General features: G+C 36.5%; 2 protein-coding genes and 1 pseudogene across 4 annotated transcripts in view; 1 reads left to right on the top strand and 2 right to left on the bottom strand.

The window, feature by feature from the left end:
• LOC142337873 (uncharacterized) overlaps positions 1-9,123 on the bottom strand; it is a 38,584-nt gene extending 29,461 nt beyond the window's left edge. For all 3 annotated transcript variants that reach the window (XM_075387474.1, XM_075387475.1, XM_075387477.1), the window contains exons 1-3: positions 8,825-9,123; positions 4,732-4,867; positions 2,020-2,308 (exon numbers count right to left, since the gene is read on the bottom strand). In XM_075387474.1, coding sequence (XP_075243589.1) covers positions 2,020-2,308; positions 4,732-4,867; positions 8,825-8,967 — 568 coding nt within the window. In that variant the 5' untranslated portion in view covers positions 8,968-9,123. The remainder of the gene's footprint in view (positions 1-2,019; positions 2,309-4,731; positions 4,868-8,824) is intronic.
• LOC142337874 (trypsin II-P29-like) lies at positions 863-1,982 on the top strand (annotated as a pseudogene).
• A 2,683-nt stretch (positions 9,124-11,806) lies between the features above and the next one.
• LOC142337868 (testis-expressed protein 2-like) overlaps positions 11,807-25,957 on the bottom strand; it is a 70,864-nt gene continuing 56,713 nt past the window's right edge. Inside the window, exons 10-13 of the mRNA XM_075387470.1 lie at positions 25,716-25,953; positions 25,270-25,603; positions 18,902-19,255; positions 11,807-12,164 (exon numbers count right to left, since the gene is read on the bottom strand). Of these exons, the coding sequence (XP_075243585.1) occupies positions 11,990-12,164; positions 18,902-19,255; positions 25,270-25,603; positions 25,716-25,953 (1,101 nt within the window). The 3' untranslated portion in view covers positions 11,807-11,989. The remainder of the gene's footprint in view (positions 12,165-18,901; positions 19,256-25,269; positions 25,604-25,715; positions 25,954-25,957) is intronic.

Genomic DNA, 25,957 nt, shown 5'->3' with positions numbered 1-25,957 from the left:
AAATTGGCCAAGAATGAGGAGGCAAAGCAATTTTGAGGAACCCGTTAGGTAAGTCAGGGTCAAAAATAATGTTGTCCTGTTCCTAAAATGATGTTGTTTTCACCTTGAGTATTGACAGCGGTTACTATCTAGTGCACGCATTACAATACGACACCAGTCAAACTTAAATGGCTAGATCAATTACAACTTGACTCATCATTCGGAAATTTCGGAAAGTTCTGTAGAGATATTAAATTAAGAATATGCAAAACACAAACATAGTCATCCTAGCACTCTGATTGAAGTTTCAGCCAATAAATTGCAATGATTGTTTGATTGTTGCCGATTATTCATTTTTGGTATCTTTTCCGTTTGTGCCCCCCCCCCCCCCCCCCCCAGCTTAGTGGGTGCATATTATTTGCAACCCCAGACGCACGTGCAATATTTTTACATAATGATTTAATATGTCAAATGCTCTGTAACTGGGGGTGCATATCGTACTTGGGGGGGGGGGGGGCAGAAACGGAAAAGATCCCATTTTTGTCTCTACCGTAAACAATGACTAACTGATATTGATGAGCATGAATCCTTCTACAGATGTCTTTTTGGATCTCAAACATTGTTATGTCAATAACTAATCAAAAACTCTTATTAAAGTAAGTTTACGTGCTGGTATTTTTCGCAATTCAAGGATAATCGCAACAAAAAATGACTAATTATCAATAACGAATCATAAAATGACTACTAAGATCCATTTTCACAACTTACACAAATGTTGAATAATTGATCCTTCCGATATAAATAGGAACTTAGGATCGGTTTTCATCAAGTCAAAATTTCATCTTAGAAACTCGTATTAGCTTCCGAAAAAGCCTCTAGCAGACACCAATAATGGTGCTCACAGTCATAACTACTTTGTTTGCCTTGCTCGCTTTTTCAGCTCTTGCTATGGTTCCAGAATCAATCCACAAACCAAACGCAGAATCCCATTACATGGGAATGCCTTTACCCAGATCAGTCAAATGTGGACAAGCACCACTGTACGAAAGCCAGAGAGTAATCAACAGTAGCAACATTCCTGCTAGAGAGTCTTTGCCTTTTATGGTCAACATAAAATTAGGCTTGCAACACTGGTGCGGAGGGGCTGTTTACGACAAATACACAGTCATCTCAGCCGCTCACTGTTTCTGGAGTGAACAGAACCTCAACGACCTCGAACTTTTCTTTGCCGACTTTGACCAGAAGAAGGGTTACAAAATAGAGATAGGCCAACAGCTCCGAAAAGTGAGAAGCATCACGAGACATCCAGCGTTTGACCAGTACAGGTTGAACAATGACCTCGCCATTATAAAGCTGGCTCAAGCCTTGCCCTGGAACAATGAAATCCAGCCAATTTGCATGCCTACAGTCGAGGTCAAAGGAGGTGAAAATACAATTGTGATGGGCTGGGGCTACACCCACGGAACCAACGACGAGAACAAACTCAATTTTGCCCACGTTCCCGTGATTGCTAGACACCTGCCGACAACAAAACTGGCACTCAGTGGCGATAAATGAACACATGGTCTGCGCTAGTTACGCTGAAGGGATGATAGAAGCCTGTCAAGGTGACTCCGGTGGTCCTCTTGCCCTACAGAACTCGGAAGGAAACTTCGAGTTGATTGGAGTGGCTTCATGGGGTTCCGGATGTGGCAAAGAAAAGAAGCCAGGTGTGTATACAGATGTGTTTGACTATGTGGATTGGATCAAGAAGGTGGCTGGTGAACCACAATACTAATGAACAATGAAATAATCATATAGCTTAGATATGAAAACATAGAACCAAATTTCCAAATTTGTATCGAGTTTTTCAAGAACATTTTTACGGTGATAGTTATGGTGATGGGTATATTACAACGTCCCAAATTAAAGTAATGCTAAATTCAAATCTTTTGTACACTTTTCTTTTCAAGATCATCGTACAAGTAATGTTTTAATTTTCACTGAGTTGTTCTACATTTTTTCTATTCTCATTGCACATTACATTACAATTTTACTAACCAGTTTTCTTGGCACCACTAGCTGAGATATTAGCTGTGTTTGGCTTCTTCTTGAGGAAAGAGGCACCACCTTTGCCCAAGGTCGTGCTTGAACTTGTCGTATCACCACCGAATGAGTGCAGATTCTCTTCACTTTCATCCGAGTCCGCAGCAACTCCCCGTTCTGTTTTTCTCGAAGGTTTTGTTTTCTTTTTTCCAGCTGACGATGTCGGTTTGCGCTGATTTCCATCATCATCACTTTTGTCTTGAGACGCCTTTGATGCTTTGCGGGACAGATTGTTTAAATATGTCTGAAACAAGAAGCACTACTGGTTTTTCTAAATAAGCTCAAATCTGTATATAGTGTATATAAGTAAAAATTTCTATTATATACACTATATATAATATTGTATACATTGCATATACTTACCACCACCTGCTGGTAAGTTTCCTAATAGGTTTCTCTAAACTTGATTAGAAAGCATCCCAAAAAACGGGGCTTGCTGCAACTTGCTGACCCTTTTGTGAAAAGAAATAACTGCTTTAATTTCTATTTTACCTATAAAACTTTTGTTGAGAAATTCCAATAATAAATGGTAATGAAACTGATACTAGAACTCAAACTGAGATAATGAGACTTTAACCGCAGATTCATAGTGCAACTGAGACCAATCTAATCAAACTAAGCGCAACCTTTCGAATTCTTATTTTATGAATTCACGGTATTGAGGAAAGTAAAAAACAGTCGGCTGAGTAAAGAGTTTTTAATACGTATTTTGCTCTGGCGATGCTACGATAAAATCAAAGTGATCTGGAACCATTTCCCCAAGACTAATACTTAAGAATAAGGCCATATAAATTTGTCACTACTTAGATGCACACTATTGATCTTTAACTAGTAAATGTTCATAAAATAAAGTTACATAAGTCATTTTTTGAGTGAGGTAAGTCACGCAATCGACCTAAAAGCAGAAATGACGTCACTCAGACAAAAATCTGTTAGACGAAGTAAAAAAATTAGGAGCGCAATAATAGCCGCCTAGAATTGGTCTGCAAAAACTGTTATGATTTTGTCTGCAATTTCACTAGACCCGATAACGACGGTGAACTCAGCCTCTAAATTGGATTGAAATAAGCTTCATACTAACACCAATCAGCACTATACTCCAAGAAACTTTAATAAATTGAATCACTAAGTCTTAGCGCCCAAACTAAGTCATCCCTGTTTCTTTTGATTTCTCTTTTTGACAAGTCCTGAAATACGATCCGAAGAATTGAATAAAAACTTCAAACTCCTGTACCTGACCAGCAAAACAACCAAAATTAAAGCTAAACGGAAATAGATTTGTACCAGAAAACTTGAAAAAATTGCAATTTACACTTTTTAGGATTAGCGTATTGAATAACAAGGTTTTCGATGTATAAAAGCAGGAACAAAAATCTTGGCGTATAAGAAAAAACTTGCTTGATATATAAGAATCAATCAGAGGCAGGCAAAACAACAAACATAAAAAACTAGAGGTTAGCAAAAATCGGTTCGCCACAGCTTCTAAGTGTCAATATTTTCAAAATCAGAACCATACTTTTAAAATTTACGCTCAAACGCAACAAGCTCATGAAAAGTTTTTCGGACTTGAGCTCAGAAAAATTGAAAATGACACAATATTCCAAAAATTGAACATGAATTATGAAAATTATGTAATACTCTGTGCTTATTCCTTCAAAACTAATTCTTTCTTGGTAAAATCTCAGAGCAATTTATTTTCAGGCTGAAAAATCGGGTTTCACGTACAGGAGACAAACCGAAGCAAGAACAACAAAAAGGGTTGAAAATTTGGAAAAATTAAACAAATTACTGAAACGTTGGGTAGGGCTAGACGAGAGGGAGGCCAAAACCACTAGTTAGAGTTCTGAGGGTGTGTTGGGAGAGAGTGGGGGTGATTGAGTGAGGGGGTGAATGGGGGAACAAACTTTCAATATTAAGAACCGCCCTTTGCGAAACAAAATGGTCCCCTCAGAACATTTTTAAGGAAGCGCAGTCTTAGAGACTGGTTAGGCGTAAGATAACTTAGTGCCCTCCGCATGTTATTTGTTTTTCCGGTTTTTGTGGGCGAAAAGTCAAATGTGTCAGACCAAAAATCGGTCAAGCAAAAAATTTCCAAACACCTTGAGAAAATTGCAAAAGATCGCTATCAATTTTTGTGCTTAAATTTAGTTTCAAAAACATTAATAAACAAAGGATAATGGCGTACAAAAAACCTTTATCAACTAAGACCATGTGAGATCCATCAAATAAAACAACTAAATGGCGAAAATTTCACAGTTTCGGGCTCAAAAACCTCAAAAATTACCTTGAGTTTAACATTTCCCAGTAGCTTCAGCACTTGAAACACTAAAGCCATAAAGCACTTAGGGCCTCTAATGAAACTGAATGCCCATTGGGTTTTATCTGGTTATCCCGGATCACAATCATGAAAAAATCTGTGAATACAACTTACGAAATCAACTTACGAAATCAACTTACGAAATACAACTTACGAAATACAACTTACTTACTTGCATCACCAATACAATGCTAATTTTTGTAAAAACGGTGAGCGCTTAAATATCAGCCCCTGGCAGGCTAACGGTGGCAATCAAAAATCAGGAGAGCGAGAGGGAGGTACGGGAGAGGGGGCTGACAAAATAACGTAAGTGAAAATAACGCTTTAACATCTGAACTGTATGTTCTTACCTCTGTGCTGGATCTGACTTTACGATTTGCATCATATGAGGAAGTAACACGACTCAAGTCCTTTCTTCCGATTTGTCCACCGTAAAAATCTGCAGAAGATCCAACTGTTTCACCTCCTCGTGAACCACTTTCACCTCTATTCACAAATACCAAAAGCTCTCAGCGTGATTTTTCACTTTTTACGACTCAAGAGGAGTATTGGAGAAGAGTAGTTTTTTTAAATCAGTAATTCTCTAGAGAAATTGATGCAGGAAGTAAAAAGCATGAAAAACGTTGTTTTTGGTGATCGATTGTGAAGGGCAGAGCAAAAAGAGTAGTCTTTCGTTCATATCGCCAACTTTGAGAGCGACAATTTGAGGTGTGAAATTTTCTCTACACGATCGAATATTTTATATATTCACGAGCGGCTTTTCAAGCAGTTTGCTTTGGTTTTAACAATTGTTTTATGCTCTATGGGGTTGAATAGACTATAGTAAAAATATTAGGGTCGCTTTAACTTTTTTGAAATTTTTTGGTATAACTAATGAGTTTTAAGCAAATTTGGAGGTTTTTCAAAAACTCAAACTTTTAGGCTACTTTAGCAATATTTGTCCAATTGTTCAACTTTAATTCATCTATTGCAAAAAAATAGAAACCTATTCTTTAAATTAATTACAAGTAATCGTTTAGTACAACTTTGGTGTTCGAATGGAAATGTTTTGCGAGAAAAAAATCACAAATTATGCTAAATTTTTAAATAATTTTTGTGTCAATTTCATGCATTTTTTCATTTAATTCAAATTTCATTAATTGGTCGGTCAATAAATGATATCAAGTGCATGAAAGATTATTTTTTAGGTCCTTTATTATTATATGAGAAAATAATCAATTATTTTTCCAATTGTTGTTTATTTTCAGTTTCTTTTGGCTATTTTCTTCAATTATTAAAGGCGTCAGATTGATTCTCCTTGTCTTGTTTTTAGAATATTTGCCTGATTGAAATGGCTTTTATCGGAGAAGCCGACTCTTCGAGTAGTTTCCGGAATTCATACGGCTATGTCAGTTTTTTGTTTTTGAACGCTATTTCTTGCGATCCAATTGCTTGTATAATCTGCAAATTAAAAACCAAAAAAAAAAACATAGTGAAACAAAACTGGGTTTTCATTCTTTTTTTAGAACCTTTTACCAGGAGATTTAGGATATATCGGTCTACTTTTTGTCAGTCACTCGTTTTTGTCGGTCTATTTCTATTTACTTTACTCAACCCATTCTCTAGGTACTCTTGTCTGATTCTTCAGTAATCAATCAAACTATACACAATTAACAAAACGGACTGATGTCCGGTGAAATGCTCCCAAGCGACTGAAGAGCAGCTGGCTTCGACAGTAGCTATCTGCGGCTTAGGGAGGTTAACTTAAGCTTAATTGAAGAGGGTGTGTGGGTGTGGGGGGGGGGGGTGTGGAGAGCGAGTGTGGACGAGCGTGCTGTTTTACGGGTGAAAAGAGGTGGCAAGGTGGTGGAGGTGAAGTGGTGGGGAGGTGGAGACAATGGGGTGAGGGGGTTAGAAAGTAGTTAAGTGGGAGGGGTCAAACTCTATGAACTTACCCCATGAATTTATGTCTCGAACAGTTTCGGTGAATCGCATGCTAGGAGGCTAGTGAGTCGTAAGGATATAAGAAAATTCAATGCCCTCCGAGTTTAAACTGTTATCGTGTTCACATGTTTTTGAGGACGAAAAGTCAAATCCTCAGACAAAGAAAACGATCAGGCGAAAAGTTGGCAGTAAAATATAACCGACTAAACGTCGGAAGAATTGCTCTCGAAAGACTGGTGGGAGCTCTAAGAGCTCTAATCAATTGCAGCCTGCTTGTTGGGGGGAGGAGAAGGAGGAGGGAGGGAGTGAGTGAGGGAGGGAGGGAGGGAGGGAGAGGGAGCCTATATGAAACTAAGAAGTTCAATAGTGGGCTTCAAATAACCACATTAGAGGTGAACATATACCACTAATAAGATTTAAAGCAAAAATGTCACCAGTTTCGGCGCACTTTTCATTTGACTATTAGTATCAAATTGCCACCAATTGAGTTCAGCTGCTTGAAATTGTGATTGAGAGAGAATTTTAGATCACGCGAAACGCAAAAATTCAAGGGCGTAAAAGTCACTCGAAAAAATCAAAATTGTCAAGCGAAAATTTTGCATAAAAAAAAACATAGACCGAAGAATTCCGGAAGCAACCCGAAGCATCAAAATTTCACAAAAAACCGTAATTGCAGCTCAATCCATTACCTTTTGTATTAAATCATTAACTCGTTACCTCCTCAGGTCTGATCTAAAAATTGGTGAAATTTTAACCGAGAAACAGAAAGCAGCGAAATTTTATATTATTGAAAACGTTTGGTAATGTTAAGAAGTCCGAAATAACTAAAATGGTCAAAACACTGATAGGCTGAAAAAGCTGACAGGACTATAAATAGCCCAAAAAAATTCATGATTCTAATCTCAAAAAGATGTGAAAGCAAACGGCAGATAATTATCTTGGAAACTAGGTTAAATTTTTCAAAGAATGCTCAAATTTAAGAATCAGAAAACCACCACAATTGAATTTCCAATAACTGCGAATAGGACAAAAACAACGCATACTTCTTCCTTGATGTATATATTCTAGAAAACATGATTTCATACTAATTCAAAAATTAAATCATAAAAAAAACATAAGCAACAGAATAATAATCAAGGCAAAAAATTATTTAAAAACAATAACACGGCCTGAAAATTGCAATAAAAAGTATTAAGTTAATTTTGGAAAAGGTTTTCTAGCAAACTCTCAGTACTGCCCAATGTTGAAAGAAATCAAATGCAAACCAAAGAAACGACGAAAATCTAAGAAAAAGCTGAAATTTTTCAAATTTTAACAACTGAAAAAAAATATAACGAATATAAATGTAGGTGCCAGGACAAAGCTAGAATGATACAAACTAGAATCTGAAGAATATGGACACAATGTAAAGAACACCGTACCCAAAAGACTAATTCTTGATTTTTGAAAGTTAGAAATCAAATTTAAAAAATCAAGAGAAACGAATACACTTCATTGTTCAGCATCCGAGACATAGAAAAGACAACGAGTTATCTGAGACAAAGATGAATCCTCCTGAACAAAACAAAAAAGAAAAGGCAGAAATCAAACACACGAAACATTGAGACATTTTGCAAAAAAAATGTTCAAACAATTTTTGAGACTACATTTATGCAAAAAATTTAACTGTTTTTCAAAAACTTAACGACAAAAAATGATTGAATTTTTATTGAAACAAAAATAAAGTCCCTCATGTTGCACAAAAAGACTATTTCTAGTGATTAAAGCCAAAATACAAAAAAAAAACAGAAAAATTGGTAAAAAGCTACCAAAATCGGATTAGCATATGTACAATTTTATAATATAAAATTACATCGAGGTAGAAAGAGGCGTTGAGCATTAGAATTATCAAAGGGAAGTTGCTATATTAACTGATTTGAGTTGCTCTGCAAAACACTGGTATGAATGTCCGAGGACATTTCAATATAGTATCGAATAAAAATTATTTCTGCAAAAAACCAAATTCCAAGCAAAAAATACTTGGCCACTTGGACAAAAAACGGTTATCTATATGTGCCAGTCAGTCAAAAACTACTTTTCAAAGTCAAAAAGTTATTCCCTGAACGCAGCACATGATCAAAAAACTTCTCGCTCAGAAAAAATTAGTTCACATGGCAATTTTACTCACTTTCTCTTTTAGGTCAAAACATCGTCTGAACGAATAGTACTTCCGGTAAAAAAAAACCTTAAGAAAACCAATACTCCTCCTCGAGTCGTAAAAAGACACACACGGTTACAATAATTGCTATGAACTTCGTTCAAGAGCAACTGAAAACGCATAAAAGACCAGCAAGACTAATATAATTTTCTAGAAACTTCGTATGAGAGAAATTCAACAACTCTTCATTTTAACCAAAATTAGCGCATTCGTTTGTTGAGCAAAATTCTGATGAGGAAAGGGTCGGAACAATATGCGCACGCACTTTAAGTCTCCTTGTTTGATTTGGAATCTAAATGGAGCAGAATAATCCAAACATTAACCCCTTGAGATGTCCACTTGCTCTTTTCAGCAACTCTTCGGTTGACAACCGTACACCGGCAGGCTTTATTCCACCAAATCCACCAACTCCACTACCACTGCCATATGCAGGAATACCACGGGAAGTTTTAGGTCTGCTGTCCATTTCTAATCCTATGAGGAAAAGGAATCACTGTAACTCCCGATCGTCTTGTAATAACTAATTCCCAGACATCATTAGAATTGAATTTTCATTTATTGGCTGCACTGTTTAATTAGACCATTACTGATTTCAATCTGAAAAATCAGTCTTAACTTAATCAATAAATCCATATGACTGAGACAATAAAGTACGTTCACTCACAAATTAAACGTACTTAAACTATTGCTTTTCAGACTTAGAAAATGACATGCGCTTGTAAATTACAGATGCGTAACATTTTGGAAATTGCTTCCTTTTTGCCTTCATTTTCTATAGCTCTTAACAGAATAGCAGCTCTTATTGTCATCATCTCGATCTCATGTGTGATTGCAGCTATTTCATATGAGGTCCCCCACGGGCTGCGAGGCATGGTCCCGTTGATTACATAATACATTATATTGCTGAGGTATGCCTATGCTAAAAAGTCTTCCTCATTACTTCATCTAAAGGTTGAAATATTGGGTTAAATTTGTTTTTTGACACACTGCGTATTTTGTCCTAACACCAAATTACCGTATAAAACAGATGCCCTTCAACAAATGTTCGATTAGACAGAAATCCAATCGCTTCCGATTTCTTCCAACCGTCAATTTTTTTTTTCAAAAATCCATCTAAGCGCTTCAGAAAAATACAGAATAGTGAACAATGCTCATTGTTTAAATGTATTTCTCTCATATTTCAGTTCAAACGCGATTGTATACGAAGGACAGAAAACAGAAACTACAAAAAGGTTAATTGACTTGATAAAATGAAAATTAAATCAACTATTCAGAATCTAATATCTCATCTACATCAAATAAAGATAAATTCAACAAGCTCCTTAATTTACAACTATATTTCAAGCAAGCGCCCTGTTTAAATACGTGTAAAGGTCACGTGTAAGAGAGCCCACGTTATAAAGCGCCGATTTCAAGTCTCATCCCTAGTCGAGCTTACACGCATATCTTGTAAGATGTCTTAAGTTATCGTTTAATATTTTTAAAAAAATTTCGGCTCTTTCAATCGAATCTTTTCAACCTCGGCTCTCTTACGCGTCACCACTTGTAACACAATAAGTCTATCAACCAAAAAATTAAATAATATTTATCGATTTAGAGAAGTTATGTGAACAAACTTTCAGAAATATGTCAGCAATTTCAAACAAAAAAACGTAGATTAAACCGAAATAATAAAAGCTCACCATTTAATAATCACAGATAACTACTTATAACTTAGTACTAACGAACATCCAGAGCATCCACACAAAAGTACTCATTAGTACTTCCACTTGAGATGAAAAAACAACAGAGGGAGCAAGACTCAACATAGCCTGCAGATTGCCGGAAAATAGCCGTCGTTGACGCGCTTGATGCACATCGGGATTGAAACAGAAAAAGAAACAAAGAAGAGACAAATCGACTGATTTTTTTCTGTTTTTTTCAGTGTCAAAAAGTGTTCTAATTTCTCATGCAGTTTCAGTTGGATTCTAAAACTACAATAATTCAGCTTCTGAACTGAAAGCTAATAAGCTTAACACCAATTTCAGCTAGCAAACCCTCTAATGAACTTTGATAAACTAATTCTCAATGACTTAATGAACGAGCTTTATCGGTTTATCCCGTCTCTTTTGATTTTGATCTTTTGACTTTGACTGTATCCACTATATTGTGAAATTCAATTAATGAAAGAATTTGAAATCCATTCAGTTGAAACAGTGAGTGAAGTAAGTCAGAAGTCAAAAGTGAAAATCGTGACTTATGTAAAATGAAAAACGTGATCAAAAGGCAAAGCGAATTAAGAGAGCGCCTAAATAATAGCCGTTTGAGACGCTGACGGCGGCTATTAATCACCAACAGCAGACAATGTATACATTCCTCCGTTAATAAATTCGACACTGTGAGTAAACAATTGTAAGGCTATTGTAAATGCACCTCAAAGACTGCCTATTGTCACTTAATGTCCGCCGAGTTTTCCCTGTTTATCAAGTTTCAAAAGCTCAAAGTCATTGGAAAGGGTGTAAATCTTACAAAAAAGAAAGCACCAATACAATCCAATTCTTGGATTGTAATAAACCAAGAGAAGGCCAATAATAGCCTCAGATATTGTTTTGCGGCTATTAATAAAACAATCTCACTTAAGATAGGAAACGAATAGCGACAAAGAACCCTCCTAATAATATGGGAGATGCAAAGCAAAGTGATCCGCAACTCGATTTAAAATTATTTATTTCATTTGGAGCTCTACATTGAATCCCAAACTGAATTAGTAGAATATTAAAAAATGACACTCTCCTATTGCTAACAATAAAGAGCTATGAAATTTATAAGGTTCTATGTTCTTTATAGCTCGAGCACATCTGTTTGCGTGCCGCTTTAGGTTTCACCGTCCGATAATTTTTATAGCTAAATATAATAATAAATTGATCTGGAGAGAAGCACATACAAAAAACTGTTTAAAATATTTGGATCTATTCTGTCCCCCCCCCCCCCCCAGTGTTTTTATGACTCCGTTACAAATTATATGTTGTTATATAGCACGTCACTATGCAAGAAAATAGCACGTGCGCCTGGGGGTCATAAAAGATTTATCCTCACTAAGCTGGGGGGGAATTCTAAGGTATTCACGGAATCTGCTTTTCAAAATCAAGCGCAAAATCTTCCCTTTTCAAAAATCACGGTCGCTAAAAAAATAATTTCGGCTAGTCGATGCCGCAAAATTCTTTAAAAAAAATGTCTGCCGCTACAAACTATCTGGATTGTGCGTTACCCGGTCATCATTCGAGGTCAAAACATCACAGAGCACATAGATAAAACTACAGACGGAAATTAAAATTACAATCGGTTTGAGATTGCCGAATAATTCTTAACACTGATCACCCTAAGCAATTCAACACAAAACTTGTCAAACAAAATAAACATTCATGTATTGTGAACAGAAACAAACTCGTTAAGTTGTTAACCAAATAGAAATTTATGAGCACAAATTGAGGATGATAAAAGGATGCTGGCTATATCAAAATGTCAAGTGGAATGTCGTCCATGTTGGGATAGAACAATATCTTCTTCACCTCCTGCGACAGTTTGACCCCTATCAAGTTGCAGAGCGTGTTGATTTTGATCATTTTCTCACCCAATTTGGGACACACATCCAGGGAGAAATCAGTTGAAGAGTCGAAGCCCCACCTGAGAAATAAGGAAGGTTTTTCAACAAGGAGGCTCGGTAATATACGCACGCATGTAATGTTCCAACTCTACCATTCCCAATCCTCGTTCAACTTTTTGTCCACAAGAGGACAGAGCATAAAATTTCAAGTAGTGAGAACCTAGAAAAAAAGTTAGCTGAACAAAATGTTGGAATCACGATCAAGCATCCACTCAAATAGAACAGATATCATGTAAAGTATAATAAATGTCTAATGTACAGTTAGGGAGAGCAAAAACAGCCAAGAGAGGAAGCTCTGTCAACGCTCCGAGTGTGTCGATGACGTTCTTGAGTGCCGATGAAAACGATAACACAAAATACAGTAATCGAGTGACGACATAAAAGATTTAGAGAAAAATTGTTGCAATCAAGAGTGAACAGAGTTAAGAGGGATGCTGTTTTCTTTTCTGACTATATTAAGAAGATAGCAAAACGAACGAGCAGAGTTAATACGAATGTGGGAATCCTTTTGCAGATTTTCATATTATCGGGTAGTCCTCTTCTCCAGTTCGAAGTGGAACCAGGCACTGTTTCTTTACAAGAGAGTTCAAAAAAGGTTGTTGATTCCGATGAAATGAACACGGACAACCGAACTGAAAACAAAAAAAAAACAACTAAGGGCATCGGAGACGTTAACATCGAAGTGAATCGAATTTCAAATGAAGACAAAACCGAGACATAACCAATCGAAAAAATTCATCCCCCACTGAACATAGTTAAACTGCTTAACGACGTCACTGTCAAAAAAAAATTTTACAAGTTGCAAAAAATGAAGTAAATGCCACAAATGCCGAAAGGAAAGGAGAACCAACTATTGATGACGGAAAAGAAAAACTGAGGTTGAAGCCTCAAACATTGACTCAAGCTAAAAATGTAATCGGAAAAGACGACGAACTGCAAAGCAATGAAATCAACAATAACAAAACAAATGATGTCCAAGCTTTACTTGGACCAAAAGAGAAGAGTTCATCACTGATATAGGATGCCCAAATTACTTCAGCCCAGATCCGAGAACCATGAACAGAAAACGGTTGATCAATCTGACACTGTGATTGAACTTACTTCAATCTTGATCTTAAAAACCGTAGAACTACACCGGATTCCTTCATCAAGAGTTACAGGATCTATGCCTGCTTACAAGTGTATACTTAGCAAGTGACGAAAGCCAGAATAGCGCCCGCTCAACTAGTTCTTCTGATGAAAGAAAGAAAGAAAGAAAGAATATATTTCTTTGATCAGGTAATACAAATCTACATCTAATAATAAACAAAATAATTCTTTACCGCAACCAAAGAGGACAGGTAACGGGGTACTAGAACCCGCAAATCCTGCCCCAGTGAGACTCTCTAATCTTGCAATCAAGAATTAAATAAGTTTATAAAAAAAACGTGAATGTTCTCGGGGAAAAAAATAACTATTTATTTGAATCATCCTCAGCTTTTCAAGGTCTTCATTCATCTTATGGTACTGCCTGCTAGGATTTAAACCTGAAGATCGAAAATTTTAAAAATTTTTTGAAAATTTTCTTGAGTATTTTCAATTCCGTTTCCACCCAAAATGCTAAAAAACACAAAAAAATGCGATATCTCGTAAACTACGGGGTTTTAGAGGTTCATATTTTTACACAAAAAAGCCAACTCTCAAACAAACCTCTGGTAGCATTTTTCCAAGAGTATAGAAAAGAGGAAAATAAAAAAAAATAAAAGAAGAAAAAAGGAGGTAATAATAAATTATCTCGGGGAACAAAACTATAATAATTTTTCGGAATTCCAATCGGCCTCAGTTTTTCGTGGTCATCATTCCTCGTATAGTACTACCCACAGGGATTTAAACCTGACAATAGAAAATTTTCAAGTTTTTTGAAAATTTTTCTTAAGTATTTTCAATTCCATTTCGCCTAAAATGCTAAAAAAACACAAAAAATGCGATATCTCGTAAACTACGGGGTTTTAGAAGTTCATATTTTTACACAAGAAAGCCAACTCTCAAACAAACCTCTGGTAGCATTTTTCCAAGGGAATAGAAAAGAGCAAAATAAAAAAATAAAAGAAGAAAAAAGGAGGTAATAATAAATTATCTCGGGGAACAAAACTATAATAATTTTTCGGAATTCCAATCGGCCTCAATTTTTCGTGGTCATCAATCCTCGTATAGTACTACCCACACGGACTTAAACCTGACGATAGAAAATTTTAGAATTTTTTGAAAATTTTTCTTAAGTATTTTCAATTCCATTTCGCCTAAAATGCTAAAAAAACACAAAAAATGCGATATCTCGTAAACTACGGGGTTTTAGAGGTTCATATTTTTACACAAGAAAGCCAACTCTCAAATAAACCTCTGGTAGCATTTATCCAATGGTATAGAGAAGAGAAGAAGAAAAAAATCAGGCAAAGAGGCTTTTGACAATGTCATCGTTGTTGCCTAAATAAATTTCTTCGAATTTGTGGTAAAAATTAATTATTTTCTTTGCACAACCGCAAAAAATATTTTCAGGAAAAACGTCTGCATTTGAAAGAGCATTGAAGAGCTTAGAGGCCCTTGCCTTAATTGATCTTTTTTCAATTTGCCTTCTACAAATAGGTTCATTTAGCAGCGTTTTTTGCCGAACTGCGGGTTATCCGCCTCTCAACAAAAGTAAACATGTCATTGAGTTGTGGCTCCTAGTGGAGCTTACTTAATGATTTGAGGACAAACTTAAGAAGTTCGTATATATGAAGTTCAAAATTTTATGCTTCATAAAGAGATCTGAAGAACTATCACTATACTTCCTAAAATGAATTAGCTTCAAAATTTTCTTTTGGAGCATAAAAATAGGCTCCAACATTGAATAGCTTGTACAACCGTAAATCAGAACACCGTATTGGATAATAGAGTTAATGTTGGTTTTGTAGTATTCTATTAAATTAGATCGGGGGGCAAAGTGCCTAAGTTTTGCCATTATGCCACACTGCTTAGAGAGTCTCGATGTTACGTATTGTACATGTGAAACAAAAGATAGCTTATTGTCTACAAACACACCAAGATACTTGCACACAGGTTGGACATTTATGGTTGAGTTATCAATCAGGAACACATTATCAATAGCATTTTGCTTAACATTCATCTGAACTGTTTTATTAACATTAAGAGACAAATTATTCGCTGCAAGCCAATCTTTTACTTCATTCAATTCTTTTTGAACGACCTCACTTTCAACATCAATGAAAGTAAGGTTCGTATCATCCGCAAACAACAAACTCAGAGTTAGTGCACCGCAACGGTAAATCATTAATGTATATTAAGAAGAGGAGCGGACCAAGAACAGAACCCTGTGGAACACCGTACTTAACGCTTTGCCATTTAGATATTACACCATTAAGTTCAACCCGTTGCTGGCGATTCGTTAAGTACGACTTGAACCAATCTAGTGCTTTTGACCTGACACCCTAAGATTCCACTTCTGAAGTAATACAATATGATCAATAGTATCAAATGCCTTACGGAGGTCAAGGAAGAAACAATGTATAGATTTGACATAACACTTTTGCCTTACATTTTCGGTTAATTCTACAAGTGCGTCGATGGTACTATGCTTGCTTCTGAAGCCAAATTGACAGTTGCTTAGCAGATTACAGCTTTCAAAAAAGTTGTACACTCTTGTAGACATGGCACGTTCATAAATTTTACTCCACATAACAAGGAGTGATATTGGTCGATAATTATTCTCTTCACGTTTTGAACCTCCTTTATGCAGCGGTAAAACTTTTGCGTACTTTAGTTTTTCAGGAAAGATGCCTGCAGCGAATGAAATGTTTTTCAAATGTTTGAGGAAGCGAACTACCACTGTTGCTGAGAGTTTAACCAGTATATTATTTATACCATCAATACCTGATGACGTTTTATTTTCTAGGTTGTTGACTATCTCATATATTTGAATATCTGTAACCTTATAGAGATACATAGATTTATTGTTCATTGCAATATCTGGGCACTCAACCACAGGTAGAGTGCTACGGACTTCATTGGGTGCATTAATAAAAAACGAGTTAAACTTCTCAGCAACATCCTCATTGGAGGGTGTAGTAGTCGCTTCATAACACGAACGAAGTATTGGTACCTTAGGGGATTGCTTACTTCTGCCACTGATTTCATTTAGTGAAAATGAAAAAATTCTAATTAAAGAGATAGTGCACATAGAGAAATATGAAACAAGGAAGTACTAACGTTTATAGGAAAAAGTTACACTGTGAAAAAACTCAGTTCCGCGCCACCTTGAAATTCATCTGATGTCTCGGATACAAAAAATTGCATTTGTTATACTAAAGCTGGCTTCAAAAATGAGGTTGAAGAATAATATTTGTGCTTCACATGCAAAATGGTGACTGAGGTAAAAGAGCGATATAGAGAAACTCAGTCCAATAAACATCAGTATCATCAACTTAGCTTTCTGCGTTTATTACTTGTTGGACCTGCCCAAATATATGACAGATATGGTAAAACACAAGAACGAAGACGAATAAATGAAGTGCACACAAATTATTTCTTTACCATCGGAATTTAACCGATAACTGAAGAGCTTTCGAGAAGGCAAACTAAACGATTTCAAAATAGGAATCACACCAAATGCCACCTGACAATGCCAAAATATTCAAAAAATAAGTGGAAAATTTTATTATCACGACAAAATCTATCTCAGAGGAAGATTTTAATCAAGGGCAAGAGAAAGGGGACTGACATTCAACATTTTCAACGAATTTCAATTTGTACAGTAATGCGAAAGCCGACAAAGTCGAGGCTCAGAAACGATTCCAAGAAACCAAATTGCGTACTTAAAGCACATAAAAGATACCAAAAGTGGAATTACAAAGTAATCACTTGACGACAAAAAAGATTTAACAAAAAGCTGTGATGAAGAACAGGCACAGTTAAGAGGGATGGGAGACTCGTTTTCTGACTATATTTAGAAGACTGCAGAACGAGCGGGCACATTTAATACCAATATGGGCATCATTACAGCTATATGGGAATCGTTTTCTGACTATATTTAGAAGACTGCAGAACGAGCGCGCAGAGTTAATACCAATATGGGAATCATTTTGGATATCATATTACCGTCCTCTCTTGCAGTTCGAACTGGAACCAGACTCCGCTGGAACCAGAGTACCGAGGTGCTTGATTCTCATATGAAACGTGAGAAACCAGAGAAAAAAATGTGAATCAAATTTTAAATGAAGATATTGTCGAGACAGAACTGGTCTCCGACAGTATAGCAGACAGTATCTCAAAAATGATAGAAGATCCTCAATGAAGATAAGAAAAATGAAGATATATAATGATCATAGCTTAAACTAAAGCGATAAATGAGATACTGAAGAATCAACTTCAGCTCTCATTGATGACTCTGCCGCTGAAATTGCATTTCCACAAATAATAGTCAAAGTAAAGACAATCTTACTGAAAAAAAGTTGATTTGACAAGCTGTGAAAAGAAACATACCCGGCAGAATGCCATAAAATATCCGCCATTGATTCTAATTACCCCGTTTGATATTTTAAAGACGCGAAAAAATGGGTAAAGATTGATTGTTGTACAAAACAGTTTTAAAATGCAAACTTTTTTATTTCATTTTGTTGTTAGACATACTCCTGTTTCATGACAGGATACACTTCTTGTATCAATACCAAAAGCATTAGAGATGGTAACTAAAAAAACCTCAGCTCACATACCGGGTGTCTAAAATTAGGCTTTATGGGTTTAACTCTTTTCTATTTTTGATTTCATTTTCTGGTATATACTCTCTTCTTTTCAGATTGCTCTGCTGAACAATTGCCGTATAGAAGAGCTTTTTAGCAAATGAGAGAAGAGGTCAACTAGTGTAGAGAAGTCACAGGTTCTACGCAAAATGTTGAAAAAGCCGTGAGCTAATGTAAACCAAAAAAAAACGATACAAGACCCACTAAAATAGCCGGCTCAGATGAGGTCGGCTAATAATTCACCAAATGGCAAGGATTACGAAACAAAAGAAGGAGCAGTAACTATCATCGCAGTCTCTTCCAATCACGTTCTCAGTTTGGGCTGCAGCCACCAACATTAACATTCAAAATAAAAACGTGATCGGAAGAGGCTCCCAATTGAAAAACAACGAAATATGAAAGAACGAATCAGTTGACGTCGAAGTTTTGTTTCTTAGCCTCCAAAAATTGAAATACTGCACACCGAAAGACAGGCAACACTTGCAAATTGCAGGAATGATTCTGAAGAGCGAGCAGAGTAAAGACGAACGCGATACCCATTTCTGACTATACTTTGTTGCCGGCCAAAAATAAATCAACATGTGATAATGTAGCACGGGCGCCTGGGGATGGAAGCAAAATGCACCCACTAAGCTGGAGGGGGATGGGTGAGATTCTTAATTTTACGACAGCAGAGGAGGAGGAGATACGCGTGGCTGCCGGGGTGTTCATACCAAATATTGAAAGATAATCCTTAGTCCCGTTTTATTAAAGTGTGTGACATCAATAAACTTTCAAAAATTGATCACATTCTCTTGAGATTTTCGAAAATTGCTTTTAGTCTGAAATGTCACCATCATTTTTACGCTGGACGATACGGAAAAACCTCCGGACGATACGGAAATAAATTGTATCAGTACTGTTTTTTAACAATATACTTGTTTTGTAATGATTCAGTACTTGGTCACACCGGATGCCACATACTTGAAGAACAATTAGCTAACCACAGAGATTGTGTGGGTGGCGGAGGAATGTTGACAACAATGGCCCCTTGAGCTTTCTGCACCTGTACAGTTAGAACAATGTTGGTTTTGGATATGTCTTTTATGATAGTCTTCACAAACTCCTTCTCTTTCAGCTTTCGCACTGTCTCGCTTTTCACCACCTTGTCCAGTGCGCTGAACACTTTTGCATGTTTAGTAAGAATAGAAGGTGCCGCTGATAAAGCTTGTGATATTGCGGTTGCTTGATGCAGAGCACCTTTGGTAATATTTGTTGTTCCAGATGTTGAATTGTCCCCACAGGGTGCACTGGAACTTGTACTAGCCGAATCCGAGAATTTTGCCAAGCTTCCAAAACTGCAATAGAAAATAATTTTTGTAATCAAAGTATCAAAATCACATATTCGTAAAGTTCACTTTTTCAATTCTTAAAATCTTTATAGCAAAATCAAGCCTCGAAGTTTCGACTGTAAACTGTGGCGCTTGCTTTATTAAAAAAAACCCGAGAAGTCCATCTAATAATAATAATAAAACTACAAGAGTTGAATATTATTCATCTTCAACAAGTCATTATTGATGCCCACCTACAGTTTTATCAGATGTTATCATTAAATTACAAAACACAAAAATTTAGTATATGAAAACATAGTGTCAATCATTTCTCATCGAATATTTCTTGCAAAAATAACAAACTTGGCCACTGTTGTAAATGGTATGAAATAATTTGAATTTCGTGAAATACACATGACATTCATCACATGCCAAACAGCTGTTTTAGCGAACTACTTTTGTAACTACATTTGAGGAAATGTGATTCAATTATCAAGACTTATTTGACGAGTTTTGTAGTTAATTACTAATTTATAATCATCCAGTGATTCTAGAATTTTTTATGGTGTATGATCTGATAAGATGCTGATCAAAAATCTTTATCGTGTAAAATCTTATCTGGTCTTACACGATAAAAAATCTGTCCTGCGTAAACTTTTATCTTTGAAGATCTGATAAAATACTTGACAGATTTGATCCGATAATCAATTTTTCTAAATTATTATCTAATAAGATCTGATAAGTATCTTATCAGATTTTATAAGACAATAATTTCCTTTTGCTGAATTGATTTATAAGATCTGATAATTATCTTTTCACATCTTACAAGATAAAAGTTCGCGAAGGGCGGAATTCTTATTGTGTAAAATCTGTCTTTAATGATTTCAATATTGCCGCATAACGTAGTTAAGTTCCTATGAAAGTAAAAAATGACTACGGCTCCACTAGGTACTATGGCTCAACTTAGCAGTCCAAGAGTTCTGCTTTTGAAAATATTTTCAGTTTAGTTTGATAATCACTGCTTCAGAACAAGTCCATGATACTCAAATAACCTTTCTCACAATATCTTCTAAGTCTCAAATGATCATATAAGATAATTTTCTCTTTTCTTGCTCTGACATTCAAAGGCTGCACTTGCAAGCAGTAGCTTTTTGGCTAGTGCTTGAAAGCCACTCTGAATTCTCTTCAATTTGAAGAGCATGCCATACTTAAAGAATTTTTATCGTATAAGATCTGATAAAAATTTTATCAAAACGATGAGTCTATCTTACAAGATCTTATAGAATTCCTATAAGGGCTTACACGATAAACAATTGTCAGGCAGAATTTTTATCGTGAAAAGATCTTATAGGGCAGAATTTTTATCTTGTAGGACCTGACAAAAATGAACTTTTATCGATAAGATCTTTTCAGAACTGATAAAAAAATTTTTATGGTGTAAGACTTGATAAATTGTCTTACAAAGTCTTTGACAGGCGACGCATAATCTAATAAGTATTTGTAGGACACTTTTGTAAGAAATTTGTAAGATCTTTTGTAAGAAATTTGTACACGGTAAAGATTCTCAAATGTCTGGGGCAAACTTCTAAAGAACCATTATATACGCAAATGCTAGTCTGCGTGTTCGAGTCACGACAATTTGCCCAATGCAATTTTATCCAATGCTATTATACCCAACCTGTCATTCTACGCAGTGCCAACTTCAATTTACCCTATTTTAAAATTACCAGAACGACTAATTTAGCCGGCTATACAATTGGATGTCCCGATATGAAAACATCACAACCGGACATCGGATAATTGAATGAAAAGATAAAAGAGCATTGGTAAGTTGGCAATGGGTAACATGGGATTGGGGTAAATGGAATTGGGTAAACTGTCATGTAACCCTGTGTGTTGTAGTTTTAATCCGCAATCAACGATACGAGGGTATGCAACTAATTAACTGTTAGCTTTTCCTTCATTTCTGTCAATTGGGCATGCTGCCGAACGGCATCGTGGCAAAAAAAAGAAAAGAGCGAGTATGTATACTCAATAAACAGAGCTATTTACCAAGTTACGTTTAATTTTCATTTTTCTTTAGTTTTATTCAAAGGCCAGGATACGATTTCATTTTTCTCATAGTCCAGAAAAATGTTTTCACTTTGTTTAGCAAACTCAGAAACTGTTTAGAATAAGCGCGGCCTTTAAATAACAAAGTATGAACAATTTGCAAAATAAACTGATTTTTTGTACCACACAATCGAAACCAGTCCAATTCACGGGAAAACAACTAAGTGCGCCCCAAAATAGGCTCCCCACTTCTGATATGAAAAGATATGCTGTTCAAAGAAAATCATTAAAAAAATAAGTGATTACATCCGCAACAAAAGTTACCATCATAGAACATACCCGGCAGACTGCCCGAAAATAGCCGCCGTTGATTCCAATAAGCATGATTGGGATTGAAAGAATAGAAGAGATTGAAAAAAAAAAGATTTTTGTACAAAAACATTTTTTAAGTCCGATTTATTTTGATGGCATTTCGTAGTTGAACATAACGTACTTCTGTTTCTTAGAGAGAGGCTACAGGGACTACTATCAATACCAATAAGCATTAGAGATGGCAACTACGACTTATAGGAACGACGTTCAAATAGCGGGCATCTAAAATTGGGCTTTATGGGTTTATCCCGTTTCTACTTCTGACTTTGATTTTTTTTATACTGATTCTGTTCATTTTGAATTGCTTTGCTGAGCAACTGATGTTCAAAATCATTTTAAACAGAATGAGAGAAGAGAGAAACTAGCCTAGAGAAGTCAAAAAAATATCATGCAAAATGTTGAAAAAGCGGCAAAATGAGGTAAAGCGAAACATTTTTTCATTCGACGAAGTAAAAAAACATAGCAGGACAAGTCCTGACGTACAATTCAAAGAATTTTCATTGACTAAACAGAAAACTAGACCAAGAACGGACTATGAATGGATTCGGAAAACCATTTAAAAAATCCGATCCAAAAAAAATTGAAAAAAAACTGTAAAAAGCAAAGTGAAATTGCCGCATGTGAACAAAAAACCACTAGCGAGAAAGCGAATTTTTGTTCAAACCCGGTTTTCTCACTCTACTTTAAATTTAGAGCGAAAAAATTTCACGCCGCAAAACCACTCGCTTTTTCGCTCCACTTCCTGTTTCGGCGTGACCAAAATCACTACTCCAATTTGACTTCAAAAATCATGAAAATGTGTGAACAGATCTTAAAAAAAGACAGCGCCCCAATACAATTCAAATTCTTTGAATTGTAAAAAAAAGGAGCGCTATGATAGATGCCGGGACTAGCATCAAAACCAATAAGAATTAGAGATGGTAATCAAAACTTGATTGGTAATCAAGAACAGGATCTAAAATTGGGCTTCATTGGCTTTATCCGTTATCTTGAAATTTGTTTTTTGATATTTTCTCTGTTGACTATAAGTTGTTCTGCTGAGCAACAGATGTCGATGCTGTTTGTAGACTGAGGTATAGCGGAACAATTTTTTTCGACGAAGCAACGAAACATAGCCGGAAGACTATGGAACCGAATCGAAGTAAATATTCACAGCTTGAGGCAACTACACATTAAAAATGAGCCTCTACTAAATCGTACCATAGCTAAGAGATTGGCGGAATAGCTGCGAAAGCGTAGACTTGAGTGACGTATAATAGAGATGGAAACAGATATAAGTTGAAAAAGTTATCGACGCCGCTCAAAAAGCTAATAAAAAATATTCAGCAATAAATTTATAAAGCTTGCTAAAACTGATTGCGGAGAAGCCTTTTCATTAGGGGCCTTTATTACACATATGACTTCCTATGACCTTAAACTAATTCAATTAAACTAAGGTTTTAAAGTGCGAAGTCATTTTTTATTGAGTGAGGTAGTCACATATGATCAAAATCTAATCACGCAATAGAGCTAAAAACGTTGGCTAAAGAGAGACCGAAATGACGTCACGCGCTCAAATGCCGTTAGTGATAGGATTAAGTCTTTTAAAAAATGACAATTTCAGCTTTGCTGTGTGAACAAATGTAAAACGGAAAAGAGTGTCAGACAAAACAAAAAACATAGCAGAACAAGTCCTGGCCTACAACAAAGAATTTTCATTGATTAAACAAAAAAAACCAGACCTAGAATGGACTATGACTTGAATGGGAAAACCATTTAGAGAGCAACTCCAGCAAAAAAATCTAAACAAAAACAGTAAAAATCAAAGCGAAAATGCCCCATAAGAACAAAAATCCACCAGTGAGAAGCAAGATAAAATTACTTGTGCTAAAAATCAATTGTGACGAAAACCTAGCTAAAAATCAATTCTGACAAACGCCAAAATCAATAGTGGCTGCAGAATTAGAGCTACAACTAAAAAACGCTTTGAGCAAGCCAAACAGGATCAAGAAATATCATTCGCCAAGCGTCAAATTTTTTCACACTTACTTTTCGTGTACTCTTTTAGGATGCTGCATGAAAACCACTTTCCCTTTCGCTCTGCTCTTGACTTTTGTTCAGCAGATTGACCTAAAAACTTTCATGTGGGGCATTTGAATTTGCATCATGGGAAAAGAAGTCACCAAAAATTGATCACCATAACTACTCATCGAGTCGTAGAAATAGTCCAGCTATAATAGCCAGCTGAGACGATGAGGGTGGCTATTAACCAAGCAGAAGCTGAATGTAGCTTAAGACGATCACTGGTTTCTAAGACAAAACTTTTTCCTTAGAATATAGTACAAATACCTTCTGTTCAAAAAAAATTCAACTGAGTTATTGCAAAATAACGAAGGTTTCAGAAACTCCTCGCATTATTGCAACAATACAAATTGGCCAGCTTACATTTAGCAAAATTATTCACTTCTTTTTGATTACTCGTTGGAGGAACACTAAAGAACCGATAAATTAGAACATAGCCGGCAGATTGCCGGAATAGCTGCGAAAGAATAGACCTGCGTGCCATATAATAGAGATAGAAACAGATATAGATCTGAATTGAAAAAAAAATCGACGCCGCTCAAAAAACTAGGCTAAAAACATTCAGCAATAAAATAATAAAGCTTGTTAAATTCATTCCACAGAAGCCTCTTATTAGGGACCTTTATTGCACATAAGAGTTCCTTTGACCTTAAACAAATTCAAATTAAACTTAAGTTTTAAAGTGCAAAAGTCATTTTATTGAGTGAGGTAAGTCACATATGATCAAAATCTAATCACGCAAATAACCTAAAAACTTTTGCTAAAGCGAGTGAAAAATGACGTCACGCGCGCAAATGCCGTTAGTGAGAGGAAGAAGTCATTCAGAAAATTTTACTTTTTCAGCTTTGCTGTGTGAACAAATGTAAAACGAAAAAAGAGCGTCAGACGACGAAACAAAAAAACCAAGAGCACCGCAATATAGCTTCGCTCAGCTTACAGCTTCGCAGCTATAAAAAAAGTAATTAAGTCGGGTGAATTGCTGTCAAACGACTGGCGAGCGTTGGTTCCGTCAGCAGATAGCTACGGTTTAGGGAAGCTAGCTTTAGCTTAATTGAAGGGGCGTGAGTTAATCGCGGGAGGAGGGTGCACAGGTGTGGGCTACGGGTGGAACAATGTTAAGGGCCCATGGATGGGGGGAAGGGGGCTGATGTGGTGGTGGTCGTGGTGGTGGAGGTGGCTACGGCGGCGGCGGCGGTGGTGGGGGGGGGGGGGGGGGGTCGAAGAGGAAAGGGATGGGGTCAAGTGTGTGTGTGTGTGTGTGTGTGTGTGTGTGGGGGGGGGTTAAGTGCTCTCAAACTTCGTTTGAGAGCACTTAATCAAATATGACTATTGTAGGTCATGAAATGCGTAACGGACAAAAGCAAAAACGTTAGCAATTCTAAACCTCAATATCTGCTCGAGAAATCTTGATCTTCCCCAAAAGATATGGCTCGACCAAAATTGGCTTAACAGAAAGGTAGGGCTGGTATAAAATTCCTAACCCCCCTTCACGGAGGGTTGGAACAATATATTTTGACAGCCTCGATATGGCATTATTTTTGAAATTACCGACGTACCCCTGTGAAGCAGGATTATGTTCCAGCAGCGATAGCAACTCGCTAGCCGCATCGTCCGAACTTTCACCGGAATCTTCAGCATCGTCATCGCACAAATTCGGTGTCACTTCTCCACAATACATCTCATCTTCATCCACTAACTCGTCGGAATCCATCGAGTTCCGACTGTGACCAGATGACCTTCGGTCGGCAGCTTGATGACTCATGGATATTATTCCGTTTGTTTCATTAGCCGATCCGGATGATTTTCTTGAACACAATTTGATGCCGTCTCCATTTGAGGATTCGGAAGAGATACCTGTCAGATCGCCCATTTCGGACACCGAACCGGTCCCTACAAAAGAAAGCTTGAGTCACACTGGATGAGAACGATTTTGTTTACATATCAGTTCAAAGATGATCTTTGAGAAAATCCCCCCCCCCCCCTCAAAGGATTAATTTGGCACCTTTTAGGTCATTATCTGCTTTGTTCTTGTCACGAACACCCGATGTTTCGGCCTCCACAAATTTATGCAGGTCCACTCGGGTTTCAACTGTTAGGGCGAAACCCCCACTGTACTTGAAGTCGATGGAAGTCCAGAGACCCTGTTCATTGGCTTTTGTGTCCCGGCTCTTGACCAGAATCGGTAAGCAACTGCCCAGATCAAGTCCGACCAACGTTATTGCATCGATGAAGTAAGGCACCTAG

Source organism: Convolutriloba macropyga, chromosome 4, assembly GCF_964194025.1.
Source record: "Convolutriloba macropyga chromosome 4, txConMacr16.3, whole genome shotgun sequence".
Lineage (NCBI taxonomy): Eukaryota > Metazoa > Xenacoelomorpha > Acoela > Convolutidae > Convolutriloba > Convolutriloba macropyga.
The sequence above is the reverse complement of the archived record's forward strand: the minus strand, read 5'-3'. Positions and strand labels throughout refer to the sequence as shown.